General features: G+C 37.8%; 1 protein-coding gene across 1 annotated transcript in view; it reads left to right on the top strand.

The window, feature by feature from the left end:
• The window catches only part of ADAMTS12 (ADAM metallopeptidase with thrombospondin type 1 motif 12), a 1,263,798-nt gene that overhangs the window by 1,118,271 nt on the left and 120,480 nt on the right, over positions 1–25,047 (top strand). Inside the window, exon 20 of the mRNA XM_053701185.1 lies at positions 12,126–12,278. Coding sequence (XP_053557160.1) covers positions 12,126–12,278 — 153 coding nt within the window. The remainder of the gene's footprint in view (positions 1–12,125; positions 12,279–25,047) is intronic.

Here is a 25,047-nt window from a genome sequence, read left to right as displayed (position 1 = left end):
ACTTTAAGAACAGTTTGTCTAATGTTTTCCAATCGGCAATATGTTATTAGTAGGCAAGAATTGTAGAACTAGATAAATACAAGGATTTAAGAAAATATGTAGCTTGCCTAATAACAAAACGTTTCTTCCCTATCCAGAGAGAGGCAGATTTTGTGATTTATTTTTATTCTAAAATATAATATATTGTAGTTTATTGAAAGCTAACTTATGGTTAGTAACATGGAAACATTCCCCGTATCCTATTTTTATGCAAATGCATACGGTTGTCCTTATCGTTCCTATTGTCCGTAGCAAAATAAATATATTGCTTTTGTTTCTTTATTCCAAACAATGTGCTATTTTACAAACAAATATTAGCATTTCAATGTATTTCCAATGCCACTAAATTATCAACTGAGAGAATGTATGCACTGTGTGTTTTTGAGAGATATACAACTCAATGACATGATTTATTTATAAAGTAAAATGTTAACAAAATCGCTGAAATTATATAGAAACCATTTTAATTTGATATTCAATTATCTTTGTTGAAGTCCTTGCTGGCATCTCAGAGGTGAATCCTTGCCGTAACCACTGTCTTAACTCTAACACTAACTTAAAGGGACAGTAAAGTCATAATTAGACATTTATGATTCAGACAGAACATACAATTTTAAACAACTTTCCAATTTACTTCTGTTATTTAATTTGCTTCCTCCTCTTGTTATCCTTTGCTGAAATGTTTATCTAGGTAAGCTCAGGAGCAGCAAATAACCTAGGTTCTAGCTGCGGATTGGTGGCTTCACATATATATATATATATATACTGATTTTCATTGGCTCACCAATGTGTTCAGTTAGAAACCAGTAGTGCATTGCTGCTCCTTCAACAAATGATACCAAGAGAATGAAACAAATTTCATAATAGAAGTAAGCAGGAAAATTGTTTAAAATTGTATGTTCTACCTATATCATGAAAGAAAAATGTTGTTTTTCATGTCCCTTTAACACAAGATCTTAATGAGGCATTGTAAGCTTTATCTGAATTATGAGGGGTTTTATTTCTAGTTCCATATACCTTTATAGAGACATAAAAGGTTAATGCACTTTTGCTCATGTGATAAATATGGGTGCTGATTTGCTGCTATGTACACATACTTATTTTAGTTTAAACCTTTTGGCCCTTTAAAGAGATAAAAAGGTCAAAATTGAAAAGTGTATAGATGCATTTTAATTTTAATCAGGAGTATTTTTGCAGTATACTTCTATTAGGATTCTTCAGTGGCATACACATATATGCCGTTTGGCTTGTGCACTAGTATTCAAACACAATACCTTCTCAGAGAGTCAGTAGTGGTTTATATGACACATATGACATCTTCACAGACACAATACACACCACCGCTAGCTCTCTGAGCTTGAATACTGGTGAACAGGCACTCACAACATATGTGCGTATGCCGGTGAAAAACAGTAATAATATTTACTTATCCCTTTAAATCAATGTTATTTTAAAGAATGTATTCACTAAAAGATTACTCACAGGATCTAAATCTATCAATTTAGCAAATATGGTCTAAATTGTATAGCAATGTTTCACTTCAACAAACAATCTTTATCTCCAAACCAGGAAATAGAAACACGACTCATAAAATAAATAAACATTTTAGTAGAAGCATAGCCTTAAGCTTCAGGTGTCCTTATTTCCAATCAAGGAGTGAAATGTATTAAAGAGGACAATAAGTATAAGCCGTATGTTAATGAATAGAAATGAAAAATTGTTATTAATTAATATTTGTTAGATTTGCTGCATATTTAACTGCTGTTCATAAGAACATTGGAGGTCACATGATGCTGCAGGCTAACAATTTAAGTGTTATGAAGATTAATTATTTATTTCAAGCATAAGACATGCACAGCTTTAATAGAAGAATTAGGGGCCTATTTATCAAGCTCTGTATGGAGCTTGATGCCCCGTGTTTCTAAAGACCGCTACTCCATAACCTGTCCGCCTGCTCTGAGGCAGGGGACAGACATCGCCGAAAATTAATATCCAATGCAATCCAATAAAATCGGGTTAATCGACACCCCCTGCTAACGGCCGATTGGCCGCAATTCTGCAGGGGGCGGTATTGCACCAGCAGTTCACAAGAACTACTGGTGCAATGATAAATGCCGACAGTGTATGCTGTCGGCATTTATTGATGTGCGGTGGACATGATTCGCTATAGCGGATCATGTCTGTCCGCACCATGTTAAATTGATCCCTTAGCCTTAGAACCTGATTTATCAAAAGCATTTTATAGCATTACAATGTAACACAAAAGCTTACCAACAATTGTGAAAGTCAAATATGTATCCCCAAATGATTTTGACTCTATTTTAAAGTGAGGTTACATGCAGTGATTGCTCTAGAGCAGGTGTCAGCAACCTTGGCACCCAGGATGTTTTGGAACTACATTTCCCATGATGCTCATGATGCTCATACATTCTTTAGGCTTGCTAAGTATCATGGGAAATGCAGTTCTGAAATATCTGGGTTGCCATTTGCATTAATAATTCTATAGTATAACTAAGAAACTAAAGCTGATAGGACTGATTTTAAATGATTATACGGTTAAAAGTCGATTCCAACTCACTTTCCACCATAACAGGAGCTCTATTTCTATATTTATCTACTATCATCTGCATTGACTATGCAAGTAAAATACCAGTTGGGTGGCAAAAGTTTACCAAAAAACTACATGCTGGTGAGAGGTATGTTGTTTTTCTCCATTACTTTGCTTCTTCTCCTGAAACATATAAAAGAAGATCTTGACTTGCAAATGTTTGCTTGTTTACACTTTTATGAATTGGGGTTGCTATAGAAATAAGTGGAAATGCTTACCACCTTTCTGCAGCACCCAACATCCACTACTAATTACATGGTTATTTCTGTAAAAAAAAATATATATCTTAAAGGGACAGTCAAGTCCAAAATAAACTTTCACGATTCAAATAGGGCATGTCATTTTAAACAACTTTCCAATTTACTTTAATCACCAATTTAGCTTTGTTCTCTTGGTATTCTTATTTGAAAGCTAAACCGGGGAAGGCTCATATGCTACTTTCTTAGACCTTGAAGACCGCCTTTTATGTGAATGCATTTTGACAGTTTTTCACCACTAGAGGGCGTTAATTTATGTGTATCATATATAGATAACATTGAGCTCATGCACGTGAAGTTGCTTAGGAGTAAGCACTGAAATAAGGGGGTAGTTTGCAGAAGCTTAGATATAAGGTAATCAGAGAGGTAAAAAAAGTGTATTATTATAACTGTGTTGGTTATGCAAAACTAGGGAATGGGTAAAGGGATTATCTATATATTCTATATACCGGGTAAATATGGCAGCCGAACTCCCCCCACCGTTACGTAGCTGCCTTCTTCTTCAAATGATCAGCAAATCAGAATTCAATCCTCGGTCAGAAATTGCACGCGCGTGCAATTTCTGACCGAGGATTGAATTCTGATTTGCTAATCATTTGAAGAAGAAGGCAGCTACGTAACGGTGGGGAGAGTTCGGCTGCCATATTTACCTGGTATTAGAGAGTTAGCGACTCTGATTAGTACAGAAGCAAGGCGGCAAGGCAGAAGGGGTATAGTGCAGGCGGATCGTCGGATTTTCATTTTCAATATGAAATAATGTTCACGGAAGTGTTGACTGTCCCTTTAAATAAATTTCACATTAATTTTACAATTAATAAAGGTACAAACTAAAGCTGAGTTTAAACAAGTCAGCATTCTAGTACTCACAATCCAAATTGTACTACAAAGTTGGTAGTTATACGTTGATTGCCATGTTTATAAAGAGACAGCAAGAAAAATTGGGTATGTTTTGATATCAATTTAATTTAAATATTTTAATAAATATGTTAACCGGTTTAATTGTTGCTTTGTCATATTAACAACTGTTTGTGTTTAAAGGGACATGATACCCAAATGTTGAAACACTTGAAAGTGATTTAGCATATCTGTAAACAGTTGACTAGAAAATAGCACAGAACCTCTAGGACCGAGATTACAAATTGAGCGGTATAGCCCTAGCGTAAACACAGCTTGAAATAAGTCTGTACCCCTATTTCTATACCACCGGTATTACAAGTCACCTAAAATTTTATTTTGTCTGGCGGTATAGTGCACCAAAAAAAGTTTCGACTTTGGCAATCGCATTAACGCATTCCCAATTGGAGCCTACGGAGAAAACACCCTAACATAAGGCCCTAGTCTAATAACCCCTAAACCACCGCCCCCCCACATAGCCAACACTAAATAAAGCTATTAACCCCTAAACCGCCGACTCCCACATTGCGTCAAACTAAATAAAGCTATTAACCCCTAAACCGCCGGCCCCCCACATCGTGACAAACTAAATTAAACTATTAACCCCTAAACCTAACACCCCCTAACTTTAAATTAAAGTTACAATATAACTACCTGTTCAAATCAGCCAATAGGATTCAAGCAGCTCTCATCCTATTGGTTGATTTGAAATTTTCAGCCAATAGGAATGCACAGTACCCCATTATAAAACGGGTACCTCGCATTCAATCTTCATTGTGTGGTGGACGATCGCATGAAGAAGAGCCTCCATGTCGGATGACCGCGTCACCGCTGATTACTCTCCGCGTCACTTCAGCTCCGCGACACCTGGATGAAGATTGAAGATAGCGCCGCCTCCACTCCACGACACCGGGATGAAGATTGAAGATGGAGCCGCCTGGAAGGAGACCTTCACTGCCAGACTTCAGGAATAGGGAGTACCTATTTCGGGGGGGGGGGGGTTTGGGTGTGGGTTTTTTTTAGATTAGGGCTTTTAATTTTACTTTTAAGGGGCCTTAGAAGAGCTGATTGCCCTTTAAGGGAAATGCCCATACAAATGCCCTTTAGGGGCAATGGATATATAAGGTTTTTTTATAGTAAGGTCCTTTTTATTTTGTGAGGTTGGGTGGGTGGGCGGTTGTACTGTTAGAGGGGGACTTAGTATTTTTTTAAGTAAAAGAGCTGTTAAACTTAGAGCAATGCCCTACAAAAGGTCATTCTAAGGACTTAGTAGTTTAGTATTAAATTAGGGGGTGCTTTTATTTTGGGGTGGCTTTTTTGTTTTTAAAGGGGTATTAGATTAGGTTTAATTTTTTTTATTTTGGATAATTTAATTTATTATTTTCTGTAATCTTAGATTTTGTTATTTTTCGTAATTTTAGAGTTTGTTATTTTGTGTAATGTTAGGTTTTGTTATTTTGTTTAATTTTAGATGTTATTTTTTGTAATCTTAGGCTTTTGTTTGTTTTTTTCGTACTGTTAGGATTTTTAAATTTTGTAATCTAGGTTTTTTATTTTTTGTATCTTATTTTTTTTAAATACTAATGTAGTTTTTTTTATTTCACAGGTTTTTATTTATTTTAAGGTAGATATATTGTAACTTTAATTTAAAGTTAGGGGGTTTTAGGTTTAGGAAATAATAGTTTAGTTTGTCGTGATGTTGGGGGTCTGCGGTTTAGGGGTTAATAGGTTTATTTATGGAGTCGCGATGTAGGGGGTCAGCGGTTTAGGGGTTAATAGATGTATATAGGGAGTGGCGATGTGGGGGGATGGTGGTTTAGAGGTTACTAGGTTTATTTAGGAAATCGTGTTTTGGGGTCAGCGGTTTAGAGGTTAATAGCTTTATTTAGTGTTGGTGATGGGGGGATGGCGGTTTAGAGGGTATTAGCTTTATTTAATGTTAGCGATGCAAAGGGACAGTGGATTAGGGGTTAATACTTTAATTTAGGACATCGAGATGTGGGGGGGTGGCGGTTTAGGGGTTAATAGGTTTATTTAGGAAATCGTGTTTTGGGGTCAGCGGTTTAGAGGTTAATAGCTTTATTTAGTGTTGGTGATGGGGGGATGGCGGTTTAGAGGGTATTAGCTTTATTTAATGTTAGCGATGCAAAGGGACAGTGGATTAGGGGTTAATACTTTAATTTAGGACATCGAGATGTGGGGGGTGGCGGTTTAGGGGTTAATAGGTTGATTAGGTGTTAGCGATGTGGGGGATGGCGGATTAGGGGTTAATACTTTAATTTAGTTAGGTGCGATGTGGGTGGGCGGTGGATTATGGGTTAATAGGTGTATTATAGTATTTGCGATGCAGGGGTGGCGTTTTAGGGCTTAATAGATAGTTTATGGGTGTTAGTGTACTTTGTAACATATTTTTTGAGTTTTGTGAAACATTTTTGTTATGCAAAATCCATAACTACTGGTCTTTGAGTGCGGAATGGATCATTGCGGTATAGGCTATTATGCTAGCGGAAATCTTGTGAAATTTCAGTGAAATCACATGAGATCACAGTAAAGCAAAGTGTGACATCAGAATTTATTTATTTTTTTCCAACATGCAGCTGACATTAGTTAACGGATAACTGTAAGCACTTACTATCGTGAGCTGAAGAAATTGTGAGCTAAAATATATTTGTTTTTTAAATAGAAATGATCAGGTGATATTTTCTTGTCACCTTATTACAGTTATGCTGCATCAGTTTCAAGTGATTTAACATATGCGTATTATATGGCGTGCTAATGTTAACACACACAATATTGAAATATCATGGGGCACATTAATTTGCATGTGTATTACAAGTTGAAAGTAAATGCGCAATCAATTTTGTCTGGTTAGCGCGGCTGAAGACTTGCGTAAAGGGTTAGGGATAAAATAAAGTTGCACCAAACACAGCATAAAAACACTAAAACAAACAATGACTCATATAAACACTATCTGATTATAAATATTAATAAATGAATTAATTTTTTATAAGGTTTCAAAGGTACATGGTATATGGCCATGTATTTGACTGCAAAGGGCTATAATATATATAAAAAGTCATAAACAAATGCACCAACTCAAAGTAGATTCTGCTGAAGGTAATCGATTTTTATTGTACAATCCAACAATGGTATGGTAACAAGGTCACAGTTGAAAACGCCTGACGCGTCAGGCGTTTTCAACTGTGACCTTGTTACCATACCATTGTTGGATTGTACAATAAAAATCGTTTACCTTCAGCAGAATCTACGTTTGAGTTGGTGCATTTCTTTATGACTTTTTGTTTCATAGCGGTTGGGCATACCGCATAATAGCTCCACTCACTTGCTTGTTTCACCTGGGATTCTGAGCCGGATTCCTGCCCCTACGGACCCCCCTACGACATACCACTTGGGCTAGCCTTGCAACGTCACGGGTGACGCATCAAGGAAACATTTCCACGCCGGATCTCTCTGTTGCACGCCAAGAAGGACACACAGATTGCACCCCCCCGGAAGGGTTTCATCGCCAATCCGAGGTGAAGTACAGAAGTGTGCCCAGGCACCCCACCAGATCAGTGGAGGGTAAGAGTTGATCACAGACAATACAGTGACTACACACGCCCGCTCAGCCGTGACTATTAGGCAGAAGCAGGGTATACTTTGGGACTTTAACTTAAACTTGGGACAGTGTGCTTGGAACTACCCAGAGTGACTTTTACAACACTGACTTTTGGTCCGAAACTCATACGGATATTGTTGGGACCTGAATATCCCCATTATTGGGTTTCTCGATACACGTTTTGAGCACCCAGGGGATTTGAATTTCTGAACATGCTTTACATTTTGAATATTTTGTATAATATATATATATATATAGGTGTCAAAATAATAATTCTATAATAATATTTAATAATGTGTTTTACTGTGCATTTACTGTAAATATTTCACATTCCAATGTTTTCATGTAGGGAAAAAAGTTATTTGTAATTTTACATTGATATACCTGTATATAATCATATAGATGTATAGGTATAGATATGTAAATGGCTTCCTTATTCTCACATAGGAGTATTATGGGAACATAGATTTGGCTTAGCATTTCAACAGCCAAAAACCAAATCAAGAGGAATCTAATATAACCCAGACTAAGCTCATGATGGTAGGGAGGAATACTGGTAATTAATATGCTGCTTTGCATGATCACAGTGCAAGAAACTCACATTACTTATTATCCTCGGTAGAGAGGCTGCAAGTTCACATTTGTAAGTTGCCTGCAAAGGAATTTCTGAAACTGATAAACTATGCCATGATCAGGAGAGAATAATTCTAACTAGCTGAAAGGGTCAGTGCCCATGGATATATCACAGCTCACAAGAAAGGGGCTTTTTAGAAAAGGTTAAAAGCTGACAGTACTTATAGCATCCAAACTTGATTTCCTGCTTCATAACTCATTGTTACATGACAGTTATAGGTCATCTAGATTTCCAGCTTATTTAAAGGGGCACTAAAGTCAACATTAAACTTTCAAGATCCAGACAGAATGGGCCTTTTTATGAGACTTTCCAACTAACTTGCATTATCAAATTGTGTCTTTTTATATGCAAACTTTCTGAGTTTGTACTGAGCATGTGCAAAAGCTCACGGATTATATGTTTATGAGTCTGTGATTGGCTGACGGCTGTCATGTGATACAGGAGGCCAGTAAATAGAAGTAAATTCTTTAAAAAATTTCAGAAAAAAAATCTACTGCTCGTTTAAAATTCAGAATAAGTGCTAATGCATTTATCTAGTATCTGTTTTATCTTTTTATTTCCTTTTCTGTCACTTTCAATATTTAAAGTCTAAAATTAGAATATAAAGGAGAAATACACTAGGGTAAATCTCCAATAGGGGGCGCTTCCAAAATGACAAATACAATCCCAAGAATACAATATAAAATTGAGAAAAAGCAAATAACACAAAAATCAACATATAAAAACCAAAAAGTCCGAAACAGAACTCCAATCTAGAGGCAGCACTCTGTCGAAGGGTGGTCGAATCCTGATGCAAGATGGTCTATAAAAGAAAGGACACAAAGGCGCCACAATGGCCTAGTACCACCGACACAAGTGAAATAGCAAGAAAAAAGGTACTCACAAGCGTGATGCACCCTATGATGCTAGTGGGGTAGGCTTGAACTTTTGCAGTAGTCCAGCTCACTGTATATAAAGTGACTCTTATCCAAACCAGGGAATATCCACAGGGGTCTTCTCCAACTCTTATTCTGGTTGTCAGGGAGACCATGTGTCTCGATCTGTCACCTCACAGGAACAACCAATCAGCCCACTATACCTCAGGTATAAGTCTAAAATTAACTTTCTCTCTAAAGACTATTTCCCCATCACTGTACTATTAAATTATCTAACGTTAATTTATTAAATGGACATTGTTTAAACTCAAAATAAATGGTAAATAGATGGTTTTATGCATAGCATAGATTAGCCTTAAAAAAATGCAAATGTATTTGTTTGATTATATTAGTTGTTTAATTACTAAAAAAGGGTTTAAAGCAATAGAAGTGTAAAAATTCACAATTTTCAGAAATCAATTACAGCACAAGACGCAAAATAAGTAAAAAATGATATTGCAAAGTTTTGTTTTTTTACTACATATAGGGCTAGATTACAAGTGGAGCGCAAAATCTGCCCGTTTGCAGGTGCGCAATAATTAACCAGCCATTACAAGTGGCTAGCAATTAGCTTGTGGTATCAATTGCATATATATTTAATATCTGCTGCCCATCTCTGCGCCACTTACATCCTTCACTGTGCAAGGTTCTGATGCCGTTTGTGATGGCATCAGAACAAAGCTCCCATAGGAGCCTATGCAAGCACGCACTCTTGTTCTCATTGCAATTAACTTGTAATACCAGCGATCCAAGTGATATTTAGCGCTCCACTTGTAATCTGGCCCATAATTAGACATTAAAGGGACATGAAATCCAAATGTTTTCGTTTATGATTCAGATATAGCATGCAATTTTAAACAACATTCAAGTTTACTTCTATTAGCAATTATATATTAGAGGTAAATTAGAAAGTTGTTTAAAATTGCATGCTCTATCTGAGCCATCTGTGTATTTTATACATTGTGTCCCTTTAATTGTACAATATCAAAGAGTTTAATATCCCTTTAATAAGGAGGGGTGTGCTCCTTTAAAGGGACACAAAAGTCAAAATGTAACTTTCATGATTCAGATAGAGTATGCAGTTTTAAGAGACTTCCCAATTTAATACCATTATCAAATTTTGCACAGTCTTTTTATATGCACACTTTCAAAAGTACTTGGATAAGTGCAAAGTGTATACATATACTAGTCTGTAATTGGCTGAGGGCTGTCATATGATACAGGGGGGGCATGGGGGAAATTTCAGAAAAATATTGACTTCTTATTTGAAAGATTTAGGGCCAGATTACAAGCGGAGCACTAAATATCGCTTGCTCCACTTTGAAATGTTTTGCAGGAGTTCTTCAGGGTACAAAATCCTAGATTTTTTTGTTTTTGTGCTTATTTTTTTTTTTTGTTTGATTGTTTTTTTTAAACAAAATAAAAATCTGGACAACAAAATACATCCAAAACTACCTTATAATGTTTTGTACAGTAAAATGTACACACACACACATGCACATACAAGGGTCAATCAAAGTTCTAATTAAAAGACCTGGGTAATCATCATTACTTTGAGGGAAATATATAATTCTAAATTGTTATAATTGAGAAGAAATCAAAGGGACTGTTTAGCCAAAATTGGAATCCACATGAATGCATTTTCGGTATTAAATAGAAGCATTTTTGTATTATACATGTATTAGCAAAAATGCTTCTAATAAAAGTTATTGCGGTTTCAAAAGTGTATTTAAGTATGCACCGTGCACCAGCATTTGAATCACAGCACTTGCTCATAGAGCCTAATGTGCTTGTACCATCTGGTAATGAATCAGTTTGTTAATTGCTGCTGTGATACAAGCCCCACTAGTGCTCTGAACAGCTGCAGTATTTAACATGCTGGTGCACTGAGAATATCTAGCTATGCTTCACATGCACGTGCAGAGAAAAATGCTAGCAGTAAAATAGTAATAACTTTTACTAGAAGCATTTTTGCCAGTACATGTATATTGCAAATGTGTTTCTATTCAATTATGTAATTCATCTACTAGCACTTAAATTTTGACCGGAATGACCCTTTAAGTGTCTAAAGTTTCTTATTTACACAATATTTGTATATGAGTTGTTGAGGAATCTATAGAAAATTGAGCAAAGTTAATATTGTGCAACCCTTAACTACTTGATACTCCAACATAAATCCATAAGCATACTGTAAATACAGTAAGAGACTCTTCTCCATGTGAAAAAATGGTGTTGGGAGAGAATCGTGTCAAGATGCCACTGGACGGTTGCCACTGAAGAAACTGTGGAGGAAATCCAATGATGGTTGACCAAAAATTGACAATATGCAAAACAGATGAATCCACAGGAGTGTTATATGGCTCAATTCGATCAATCTTAGTGGATGTTTAACATTAAAACATTATCAGCATGATAGGTACCCAAAATATTAAGTTCAGATCAAAAGAAACAGCAGCATGTGAGGTCACAAGAACTTTGACAAGAATTCAAAAGAATGTTTATTGTGAGAAAAACATTGATCATGAGAAAAAAAGCAATGGAAGCACCATGACTCTTTCATATCCCCAAAAAATGCTGGCAAGATTATGTCATCTGTCTTTCAAGATGCAGAGGGAATTTTGATTACTAATTTTCTGCAGCATGGAGACACCATAACAAATGAATACTACACCAATTTGATCAGAAAATTTTGCAACGCAATTAAAAAGAAGAGAGACGGCAAGTTGAGACAGAGATTTCTGTTACAACAAGACTCCAGTGCATTTGTTGCCATGACAACCATTTTTGCAGCTGAATTTAAATTTCTGGATTGCCCCCCCCTCCATATTTACTACATACTGCCCTGTGTGACCATTACCTGTTCCCAATTTACAAGGATCACATCTGAGGGACACTTTTTGTGAACAACGATGAAATTATAGCAGCTGTCCATGAGTGGTTGGTCAGTGAAGAACAAACCACACTTAAATGAATATATATATATATATACACACACAGGTACAAATCCCAAAATGTATACTTATTCTAAACAAGTAATCATATTGTAGGAAAAGGTTGTTAGTAGTTCAAAGTTTATATAATACATTTTGATTGAGGATGACTAGAAATTAATATGTTGAAACACTAGATCTGGAACTAAAATTGTATTTTTTTACTACAGTGCTCTACCACTTGTGGTCTAGGAGGTGTTTGGAGACATGTAGAATGTAGTACTGCAAATGAAACTGACTGTAAGCATATTAAAAAGCCTGACCCTGCAAGAAGATGTCACTTACGTCCTTGTGCAACCTGGAGAGCAGGAAACTGGAGCAAGGTATTTTTTACTTCACTCGTGGCAGTACTAAAATTAGTTCTTTTTATATTTATTAAAAATATTGTAAAGTTATTAATATAGCTTTATATATTTACAATTATACATTCAACATAATCTTCTGAAACATAATGATTCATTTTTAAATTTACACACTCCAATAATAATTACATCAACTAAAAACAAAATAATATAAACTTCTTTGGAGCTACGGTAATAGTCAAAATCCTATAATATAAAAGGCCAAGTGTGTTTGTCCGAAGCTGTCATGCGCAGTAGAGACAGCATGAGGACAAACACACCTGGCCGTACTTGACATGCTGTGTGTGGCGAAAGTGGGTGTGGTCGGGCGGGATCATGGGTGTGGCCGGGCGTGACTGTGCATGGTCGGGGGCGTGGTCGGGCATGGCGGGGTGTGTGACCGGCGCAAGAGAGGGGAGAGAAATAGAAAGAGAGGGGGAGAGACAAAAAGAGATAGGAAAGAGCTAAAGAGAGGGGAAGAGCAGAAGAGAGGGGGGAGATAGAGCAAAAGAGAGGGGAAAGAGCAAAATAGAGGGAAGAGAGAGAAAAAGAGAGGGGGAGAGAGAGCAAAAGAGAGGGGGAGAAAGAAAATAAGAGGGGGGAAAGAGAAAAAAAGAGAGGGATGGAGAGAGAGAGCAAAAGAGAGGGGAGAGAGACAGAGCAAAAGAGAGGGGGAGAGAGGGGGAGAGAGAGATAAAAAGAGAGGGGGAGAGAGAGAGCAAAAGAAAGGGATGGAGAGAGAGAGCAAAAAAAAGGAGAGAGAGAGACAGAGCAAAAGAGAGGGGGGAGAGAGCGCAAAAGAGAGGGGGGAGAGAGAGCACGCAAAAGAGAGGAGGGAGAGAGAGCGCAAAAGAGAGGGGGAGAGAGAGCAAAAGAGAGGAGGGAGAGAGAGAGCAAAAGAGAGGTGGAGCGAGAGAGAGCGCAAAAGAGAGGGGGAGAGAGCATAAAAGAGAGGGGGAGAGAGCACAAAAGAGAGGGGGAGAGAGCACAAAAGAGAGGGGGAGAAAGCACAAAAGAGAGGGGGAGAGAGAGAGCAAGGGGTGGGACCGCTGTACTGCAAAAAATGGCCCGTGTGAACGGGCTTTAGGACTAGTAAATATATATTAGAGTAACAAATTATTTCATTATGCATTTAAAAAAAGAGAGATAAATCAAATTATTGCTCTATTCCCCTTTCTCTCTATATTTTTTTTTTAAAATACCCTCCTCTTGTCATGGCACTTTAATAAAACATTCCCATTTTTCCAAAAATGTTTGTACTCTATTTTCCAAATCACTTAGTTTATTAAAGGGACATTAAACACTAAGTAAATGCTAGCGAGAATGATGCATTCAAAGAAAAGATTAGTCTGAGAATAACATGTATATGTATTTTTTAAAGTTTCATTAGCTGTATTAATATTGACAAAATACATGTAAAGTTTAAGTGTCTATAAAACAATGGCAGCTGCCATGTTGTAACTTAGGTTACCTTATCTGCTGTGGCCAATTAGGGACAGTTATATATAGGTCACTAGAATGTGCAACCAATGGCTGTGAGGAATTTAACAGTGTTCTATACTTCCATTTCTAACAGCAACTGAAAAGGATTGAGCTCGCATTCTATTGGCTGATTGGAATAGCCAATAGAATGCGAGCTCAATCCTATTGGCTGATTGGATCAGCCAATAGGATGAAAGCTCAATACTATTGGCTGATTGCAACAGCCAATAGGAATTTTTCAACCTTAATTCCGATTGGCTGATAGAATTCTATCAGCCAATCGGAATCTAAGGGATGCCATCTTGGATGACGTCATTTAAAGAAACCTTCATTGTTCAAGAAGACGTCGGAAGAAGAGGATGCTCCGCGTCGGATGTCTTGAAGATGGAGCCGCTCCGTGACGGATGGATGAAGATAGAAGATGCCGTCTGGGTGAAGACTTCTGTGGGCTTGGATGAAGACTTCGGCCGCTTGGATGCCCTTTTAAGAGCAATGCCCATCCATATGCCCTTTTCAGGGCAATAGGGAGCTTAGGTTTTTGTAGTTAGGTTTTTATTTGTGGGGTTGGTTGGTTGGGTGGTGGGTTTTACTGTTGGTGGGGGTTGTATTTTTTATTTACAGGTTAAAGAGCTGATTTCTTTGGGGCAATGCCCCGCAAAGGCCCTTTTAAGGGCTATTTGTAGTTTATTGTAGGCTAGGGGTTTTTTTTTATTTTGGGGGGGCTTTTTTATTTTCATAGGGCTCTTAGATTAGGTGTAATTAGTTTAAATCTTTGATAATTTATTTTTTATTTTGTGTAACTTAGGCCTAGATTTGGAGTTTTGTTGGTAATGACCCGAAAAACTAACGCCGGCTTTTTTCTGGCCGCACCATAAAAATAACTCTGGTATCGAGAGTCCACATAAAGGCTGCGTTAGGCTCCAAAAAAGGAGCGTAGAGCATTTTTAACGCAGCTTCAACTCTTGATACCAGAGTTGCTTACGGACGCGGCCAGCCTCAAAAACGTGCTTGTGCACGATTCCCCCATAGGAAACAATGGGGCTGTTTGAGCTGAAAAAAAACCAAACACCTGCAAAAAAGCCGCGTTCAGCTCCTAACGCAGCCCCATTGTTTGCTATGCGGTAACCCTTCCTACGTCTGCACTTAACACTCTAACATGTACCCCGAGTCTAAACACCCCTAATCTTACACTTATTAACCCCTAATCTGCCGCCCCCCGCTATCGCTGACCCCTGCATATTATTATTAACCCCTAATCTGCCGCTCCGTAAACCGCCACTACTTACATTATCCCTATGTACCCCTAATCTGCTGCCCTAACATCGCCGACCCCTATATTATATTTATTAACCCCTAATCTGCCCCCCACAACTTCGCCTCCACCTGCCTACACTTATTAACCCCTAATCTGCCGACCGGACCTGAGCGCTACTGTAATAAAGTTATTAACCCCTAATCCGCCTCACTAACCCTATCATAAATAGTATTAACCCCTAATCTGCCCTCCCTAACATCGCCGACACCTAACTTCAATTATTAACCCCTAATCTGCCGACCGAATCTCGCCGCTATTCTAATAAATGTATTAACCCCTAAAGCTAAGTCTAACCCTAATACTAACACCCCCCTAAGTTAAATATAATTTAAATCTAACGAAATTAATTAACTCTTATTAAATAAATTATTCCTATTTAAAGCTAAATACTTACCTGTAAAATAAATCCTAATATAGCTACAATATAAATTATAATTATATTATAGCTATTTTAGGATTTATATTTATTTTACAGGTAACTTTGTATTTATTTTAACCAGGTACAATAGCTATTAAATAGTTAAGAACTATTTAATAGCTAAAATAGTTAAAATAATTACAAATTTACCTGTAAAAGAAATCCTAACCTAAGTTACAAATAAACCTAACACTAGACTATCAATAAATTAATTAAATAAACTACCTACAATTACCTACAATTAACCTAACACTACACTATCAATAAATTAATTAAATACAATTGCTACAAATAAATACAATTAAATAAACTAGCTAAAGTACAAAAAATAAAAAAGAACTAAGTTACAAAAAATAAAAAAATATTTACAAACATAAGAAAAATATTACAATTTTAAACTAATTACACCTACTCTAAGCCCCCTAATAAAATAACAAAGCCCCCCAAAATAAAAAAATGCCCTACCCTATTCTAAATTACTAAAGTTCAAAGCTCTTTTACCTTACCAGCCCTGAACAGGGCCCTTTGCGGGGCATGCCCCAAGAAATACAGCTCTTTTGCCTGTAAAAAAAAACATACAATACCCAAGCCCCCCAACATTACAACCCACCACCCACATACCCCTAATCTAACCCAAACCCCCCTTAAATAAACCTAACACTAAGCCCCTGAAGATCATCCTACCTTGTCTTCACCATACCAGGTTCACCGATCGGTCCAGAAGAGCTCCTCCGATGTCCTGATCCAAGCCCAAGCGGGGGGCTGAAGAGGTCCATGATCCGGCTGAAGTCTTCATCCAAGCGGGCCAGAAGAGGTCTTCCATCCGATTGAAGTCTTCATCCAAGCGGCATCCATCCGGAGTGAAGCGGCAGCATCCTGAAGACCTCCACCGCGGAACATCCATCCTGGCCGACGACTGAACGACGAATGACGGTTCCTTTAAATGACGTCATCCAAGATGGCGTCCCTCGAATTCCGATTGGCTGATAGGATTCTATCAGCCAATCGGAATTAAGGTAGGAATATTCTGATTGGCTGATGGAATCAGCCAATCAGAATCAAGTTCAATCCGATTGGCTGATCCAATCAGCCAATCAGATTGAGCTTGCATTCTATTGGCTGATCGGAACAGCCAATAGAATGCAAGCTCAATCTGATTGGCTGATCGGATCAGCCAATCGGATTGAACTTGATTCTGATTGGCTGATTCCATCAGCCAATCAGAATATTCCTACCTTAATTCCAATTGGCTGATAGAATCCTATCAGCCAATCGGAATTCGAGGGACGCCATTTTGGATGACATCATTTAAAGGAACCGTCATTCGTCGTTCAGTCGTCGGCCAGGATGGATGTTCCGCGGTGGAGGTCTTTAGGATGCTGCCGCTTCGCTCCGGATGGATGCCGCTTGGATGAAGACTTCAATCGGATGGAAGACCTCTTCTGGCCCGCTTGGATGAAGACTTCAGCCGGATCATGGACCTCTTCAGCCCCCCGCTTGGGCTTGGATCAGGACATCGGAGGAGCTCTTCTGGACCGATCGGTGAACCTGGTATGGTGAAGACAAGGTAGGATGATCTTCAGGGGCTTAGTGTTAGGTTTATTTAAGGGGGGTTTGGGTTAGATTAGGGGTATGTGGGTGGTGGGTTGTAATGTTGGGGGGCTTGGGTATTGTATGTTTTTTTTTACAGGCAAAAGAGCTGTATTTCTTGTGGCATGCCCCGCAAAGGGCCCTGTTCAGGGCTGGTAAGGTAAAAGAGCTTTGAACTTTAGTAATTTAGAATAGGGTAGGGCATTTTTTTTTATTTTGGGGGGCTTTGTTATTTTATTAGGGGGCTTAGAGTAGGTGTAATTAGTTTAAATTGTTGTAATATTTTTCTTATGTTTGTAAATATTTTTTTATTTTTTGTAACTTAGTTCTTTTTTATTTTTTGTACTTTAGCTAGTTTATTTAATTGTATTTATTTGTAGCAATTGTATTTAATTAATTTATTGATAGTGTAGTGTTAGGTTAGTTGTAGGTAATTGTAGGTAGTTTATTTAATTAATTTATTGATAGTCTAGTGTTAGGTTTATTTGTAACTTAGGTTAGGATTTCTTTTACAGGTAAATTTGTAATTATTTTAACTATTTTAGCTATTAAATAGTTCTTAACTATTTAATAGCTATTGTACCTGGTTAAAATAAATACAAAGTTACCTGTAAAATAAATATAAATCCTAAAATAGCTATAATATAATTATAATTTATATTGTAGCTATATTACGATTTATTTTACAGGTAAGTATTTAGCTTTAAATATGAATAATTTATTTAATAAGAGTTAATTAATTTCGTTAGATTTAAATTATATTTAACTTAGGGGGGTGTTAGTATTAGGGTTAGACTTAGCTTTAGGGGTTAATACATTTATTAGAATAGCGGCGAGATTTGGTCGGCAGATTAGGGGTTAATAATTGAAGTTAGGTGTCGGCGATGTTAGGGAGGGCAGATTAGGGGTTAATACTATTTATGATAGGGTTAGTGAGGCGGATTAGGGGTTAATAACTTTATTATAGTAGCGCTCAGGTCCGGTCGGCAGATTAGGGGTTAATAAGTGTAGGCAGGTGGAGGCGACGTTGTGGGGGGCAGATTAGGGGTTAATAAATATAATATAGGGGTCTGCGGTGTTAGGGGCAGCAGATTAGGGGTACATAAGGATTACGTAGGTGGCGGCGCTTTGCGGTCGGCAGATTAGGGGTTAATAAGTGTAGGCAGGTGGAGGCGACGTTGAGGGGGGCAGATTAGGGGTTAATAAATATAATACAGGGGTCGGCGGTGTTAGGGGCAGCAGATTAGGGGTACATAAGGATAACGTAGGTGGCGGTCGGCAGATTAGGGGTTAAAAAAATTTTTTCGAGTGTCGGCGATGTGGGGGGACCTCGGTTTAGGGGTACATAGGTAGTTTATGGGTGTTAGTGTACTTTAGAGTACAGTAGTTAAGAGCTTTATAAACCGGCGTTAGCCCAGAAAGCTCTTAACTACTGACTTTTTTCCTGCGGCTGGAGTTTTGTCGTTAGATGTCTAACGCTCACTTCAGACACGACTCTAAATACCGGAGTTATAAAAATCCCATTGAAAAGATAGGATACGCAATTTATGTAAGGGGATCTGCGGTATGGAAAAGTCGCGGCTGGAAAGTGAGCGTTAGACCCTATTTTGAGTGACACCAAATACCGGCGGTAGCCTAAAACCAGCGTTAGGAGCCTCTAACGCTGGTTTTCACGGCTACCGCGAAACTCTAAATCTAGGCCTTAGTGTTTATTTTTTTTGTAACTTAGTTGTTATTTTTTTGTAACTTAGTTGTTAGCTTTTTGTAACTTTGTAATTTTTTATTGTAGATTTAAATTATTTGAGTAGGGTTAGGTGTTTAAATATATAATATAGTTAATTTAATTTGTAGTTTAATGTAATTTTAGTATAACAGTTAGAATAGATTAATTATTAGTTTAATATAGTTTAATGTAATTTTTGTATAACAGTTAGGGTAGATTAATTAATAGTTGAATATAGTTTATTTTAATTCTAAAGGTAAGTTTAAATTTATTATAAGATAGGGATGAGTTAATATTTAATGTAAAGTTAGCGGGTTGTTAGGTTTAGGGGTTAATAGTTTAATTTAGTTTATGGCTATGTGGGGGGCTGGCAGTTTAGGGGTTAATAGGTTTAGTAAGTGCTAGTGATGTGGGAGGCCAGGGGTTTAGGAGTTAATACATTTATTTAGTTGCGGTGGGCTCCAGGAGTGGCGGGATAGGGGTTAATAACTTTATGTAGGTGGCGGCAGTGTCGGTGGTAGATTAGGGGTTAATAAGTATAATGTAGGTGGCGGCGGTGTTGGGGCGGCAGATTAGGGGTTAATAAGTATAATGTAGGTGGCGGCGGTGTAGGGGCAGCAGATTAGGGGTTAATAAGTATAATGTAGGTGGCGGTGGTGTAGGGGCAGCAGATTAGGGGTGTTTAGACTCGGGGTACATGTTAGGGTGTTAGGTGTATACATAACTTTTATTCTCCCATAGGAATCAATAGGATATCGGGCAGCAGCGAACATGAGCTTTCACTGCTTTCAGACTCCCATTGATTCCTAAGGCATCCGCCACCTCCAGGGCGGCGGATCGAAAACCAGGTACGCTGTGCCGGAATAGTGGCGAGCGTACCTGGTAGATATTTGTTAACTTGCAAAAGTAGTCAGATAGTGCCGAATTTGCATTCGGAACATCTGTAGTGACGTAAGCATCGATCTGTGTCGGACTGAGACCGGCGGATCGTATGTTACGTCACAAATTTCTACTTTTGCCGGTCTGTAGGCTTTGATAACTAAGGGGAATCAAGCTCTCCACAATTACGCTGCAGAATTCCAGCGTATTTGCGGTTGATGGCTTGATAAGTAGGCCTCAGAGTGTAAAACAATGTAACCGAATATATCTACATTTCAAGCAGTTTTTATTATCCAATATATGCACTTAAGTGTTTTAGAATTATAATAATTCAAATGAGTTCATTTAATATGCAACTCCCTTAGTTCTTCCAATATTGTTGCACTGTATGTTTTTTAACACTTTCTGTAATACCTATACATTCCTTTTTTTCCCTTTAATATTGCAACCTATCTTATCATTAATATTTCCTTTTGCTGATCAAATCTCTCTACAGATGATATACCAAGGGTCCCATGTATTATAACTTGTGAAGCTATCCGCCCGCCTTCACTGGATACATGCAGCGGATCTGTTCGTCCGCTGGCCCTTATGTATCATTACACACTCCGATGAGTGTGTAATGCCCGCCCCTTCATTCGCACGACCAATCACGTGAGTGAAGGGACTGTCAATCACCGGGAGCCAAGAGTGTAAGAAGCACCAGTCTAATGACTGCTGCTTCTTACATTGCGGGAAGCAGGCTCGCATGTGAAGATAACAAGAGAACGAAGAAAAATTGATAATAGGAGTAAATTAGAAAGTTGCTTAAAATTGCATGCTCTATCTGAATCATTAAAGAAAAAAAATTACGTTTCATATCCCTTTAACAGCTTTTTCAGTTTTCTGAACTCTAATTTCTCCCACCACTATGGATACGTCTTTAATTGTACGTCTCTTTCTGTTCCCTCTGTGCTGTTGGCGAGGGGTTTCAGCTTACTTTCGTGCTCTTACTTGGTAGAAACAGCGCGCTCATCAGACCCTCTTCCTACTAGAGATAATCTGGGAAGCGCTAATAAACTAGGGTCTATTCTAAGAAACAGAGCGTCTATTAAGCAGTGTTAATCTAGGTTTATTGAAAAGATATTCATATACAATAGACAGTGGGTCTATACAGAATAGATATTTACTAGGCAAGATAATATGAAAATACAATGTAGCAATCAATTATAAAAAATATATTAAAATTCAAAGCTGTGGCCACTGCACTAGTTAAAGAGACACTAAACCCATTTTTTTTCTTTCATGATTCAGAAAGAGCATGCAGATTTAAGCAACTTTCTAATTTACTCCTATTATAAATTTTTCTTCGTTCTCTTGTTATCTTTATTTGAAAAAGAAGGCATTTAAACTAAGGAGCCAGACAATTTTTGGTTTAGAACACTGGATATCACTTGTTTATTGGTGCTGTCCAATCAGCAAGGACAACCCAGGTTGTAAACAAAAAATGGGCCGGCTTCTAAACTTCTTGCTTTTTAAATAAAGATAGCAAGAGAATGGAAAAAAAAATGATAATAGGAGTAAATTAGAAAGTAGCTTAAAATTGCATGCTCTATCTGAATCATGAAAGGAAACATTTGGGTTCATTGTCCCTTTAACTAGAATTAATGATAGCATAAACAGCAATACACCTCTGAGAGATGTATAAATGGGACCTATTGAGACCAAACAGATATACCACATGATAAAGGCATAGAAATAATGCCGAAACGCGTACAAGTTGATACCGGTTTGGTACGAGTATTTTGGGGTCATCATAACCCCTTGTGAAGTGCACTTTCACTGTGGAATTCTAAAGACATTTAACTGCTCTGATGGATTGCGGAAAAGATTCAATAATAACTCCTACTCATTATCCGTCACCCGGATAGGCCGGCGTGAGTTCAGAACTAGCCACACGACCAGGGGCCGTTGAACCAGGAGAGGCACAGGTACACCGGACAACTGTGGTACACATACAGAGAGACGCCGTAAAACTGCACTATACATACAGAGGAACCTGGTAAAGAAGAGCCGGTGGTCGTGTGTGAGGTAACCACAATACAGATTAGCCGAAGCTGTGCAAAACCGGAGGTCTGGTATGAGGTATTTTTACTTGCTAACAATGCATCTCTAGTCCTTTGTTTTTTACTTGTTAAGGATATGAGACTGACTTCTGGACTAGTATTTGGATTATTGTTTGAGAAACGCCTATCTCAGTTGACTACTTCTTTTTAACTATTTCATAACATAACCAAACATTTTTTATTATTATGTATTGCTATTTATGATATCATTAATTCTTGTTAATTCTTGTTAAGTAGTGCAGCTTTGAATTTTAATATGTTTTTTTATAATTGATTGCTACATTGTATTTTTATATTATCTTGCCTAGTAAATATCTATTCTGTATAGACTCAGTGGCCTCTAGTTATCAAGCCGTCAACCTCAAATACGCTGGAATTCCACAGCATATTTGTGGCGAGGCTGATTCGCCTTAGTTATCAAAGGCTAGAGACCGGCAAAAGTAGAATTTAGTGACGTAAGCTTCAATCCGCCGGACTCAGTCTGACACAGATCGATTCTTACGTCACTCCAGTTGTTCCGCACACAAGTGCGGCACAATCTGACTACTTTTGCTAGTTATCAAATGACTAGCAGGTACGCTCGGCACTTTTCTGGCCCAGCGTACCTGGTTTTCAGCAGGAGCATTACATAGGCCAAAGGGCATTACAAGATATTTGACCATAGCGAAAGTACAAGTTCGCTGCTGCCAGACATCCCATTGTTTCCTATGGGAAACGTCTACACCTAACACCCTAACATGTACCCCGAGTCTAAACACCCCTAATCTGTCTCCCCTACATCGCCGCAACTAAATAAAGTGTTTTCCCCCTAAACCGCCGCTCCCGGAGCCCACCGCAAGCTACATTATACATATTAACCCCTAAACCGCCGCTCCCAGAGCCCACCGCAAGCTACTCTATACATATTAACCCCTAAACCGCCGCTCCCGGACACCGCCACAACCTACATTATACCTAGTAACCCCTATCCTGCCCCCCTATACCGCCGCCCTCTATAATAAAGTTATTAACCCCTAATCTGCCCCCCCTACACCGTCGCCACCTATAATACATTTATTAACCCCTATCCTGCCCCCCCCTACACCGCCGCCACTGTAATAAAATTATTAACCCCTAAACCTAAGTCTAACACTAACCCTAACACCCCCCTAACTTAAATATTAATTAAATAAATCTAAATAATATTTATATTATTAACTAAATGAATCCTATTTAAAACTAAATACTTAGCTTTAAAATATACCCTAATATAGCTACAATATAAATAATAATTATATTGTAGCTATCTTAGGATTTATTTTTATTTTACAGGCAACTTTCAATTTATTTTAACTAGGTACAATAGCTATTAAATAGTTATTAACTATTTAATAGCTTACCTAGCTAAAATAAAGATACATTTACCTGTCAAATAAAAACTAACCTAAGTTACAATTACACCTAACACTACACTATACTTTAATAAATTATTCCTATTTAAAACTAAATACTTACCTGTAAAATAAACCCTAAGATAGCTACAATGTAATTAATAATTACATTGTAGCTATTTTAGGATTTATATTAATTTTACAGGTAACTTTGTATTTATTTTAGCTAGTTAGAATAGTTATTAAATAGTTATTAACTATTTAATAACTACCTAGCTAAAAGAAATACAAAATAACCTGTAAAATAAATCCTAACCTATGTTACAATTAAACCTTACACTACACTATCATTAAATTAATTAAATAAATTAAATACAAATAACTACAATTAAATACAATTACATAAACTAACTAAAGTACAAAAAATAAAAAAGCTAAGTTACAAAAAAAATAAACAGGTTACAAACATTTAAAAAATATTACATCAATTTTAAGCTAATTACACCTAATCTAAGCCCCCTAATAAAATAACAAAGCCCCCCGAAATAAAAAAATTCCCTACCCTATTCTACATTAAAAAAGTTCAAAGCTCTTTTACCTTACCAGCCCTTAAAAGGCCCTTTTGTGGGGCATGCCCCAAAAGAAAAATACAACCCCCCCCCAACATTAAAACCCACCACCCACATACCCCTAATCTAACCCAAACCCCCCTTAAAATAACCTAACACTAATCCCCTGAAGATCATCCTACCTTGAGACGTCTTCACTCAGCCGAGCCACTGATGGAACTGAAGAGGAGATCCGGAGCGGCAGAAGTGATCCTTCAAGGGGCGCTGAAGAAATCTTCCATCCGATGAAGTGATCCTCCAAGCGGCGCTGAAGAAGTCTTCCATCCGGGCGATGTCATCTTCCAAGCGGCGCTGAAGAAGTCTTCTATCTGGGCGATGTCATCTTCCAAGCGGGGTCTTCAATCTTCTTTCTTCAGGATCCATCTTCATCCCGCCGACGCGGAACATCCTTCTTTCCCGACGGACTATCGACGAATGAAGGCTCCTTTAAGGGACGTCATCCAAGATGGCGTCCCTTCAATTCCGATTGGCTGATAGGATTCTATCAGCCAATCGGAATTAAGGTAGGAAAAATCTGATTGGCTGATTGAATCAGCCAATCAGATTGAGATCGCATTCTATTGGCTGATCGGAACAGCCAAATATCTTGTAATGCCCTTTGGCCTATGTAATGCTCCTGCTGTTTTCCAGGAATTTATTAATGATGTCCTACGAGATATGTTGCAACAGCGTGTTGTGGTGTACTTAGACGACATCCTCATACACTCACCCACACTTGAGGCTCATCGTTCTTATGTTACACGGGTTCTTCAGAGACTACGTGAGAACTGCCTGTTTTGTAAACCCGAGAAATGTGAGTTCCATCAGACTCAAGTAACCTTCCTAGGTTATGTTATCTCTGTTGCAGGGTTCTTCATAGATCCTGTAAAGTTATTTGCAGTTCTGCAGTGGCCTCGCCCAGTTGGTCTTCGATCTATTCAACATTTTTTGGGCTTCACCAATTACTATAGAAAGTTTATTAAAAACTTTTTTTCCTTGGTCATACAAATAAATGGATTTCCAGCCTCCAGGGAATAATTTAACAGACCTTTATTTCTTTTTCACAGGGTCCATAAAGTAATACGACATCGTTTCAAACCACACACTGGTTCTTAGTCATGTCTAATGTGTCTATGTACAGGTGTGTCTTTTATACCTGATACAACAGTCAATCTATACAATATTGCCATCTTGTGGTCTTTTACTAAAATTACATGTGTTCAGTATAACAAAAGAAATACATTTTTTCTTTTTTATCTTA

Source organism: Bombina bombina, chromosome 2, assembly GCF_027579735.1.
Source record: "Bombina bombina isolate aBomBom1 chromosome 2, aBomBom1.pri, whole genome shotgun sequence".
NCBI lineage: Eukaryota > Metazoa > Chordata > Amphibia > Anura > Bombinatoridae > Bombina > Bombina bombina.
This window is presented reverse-complemented; position numbering and strand designations above follow the sequence as displayed.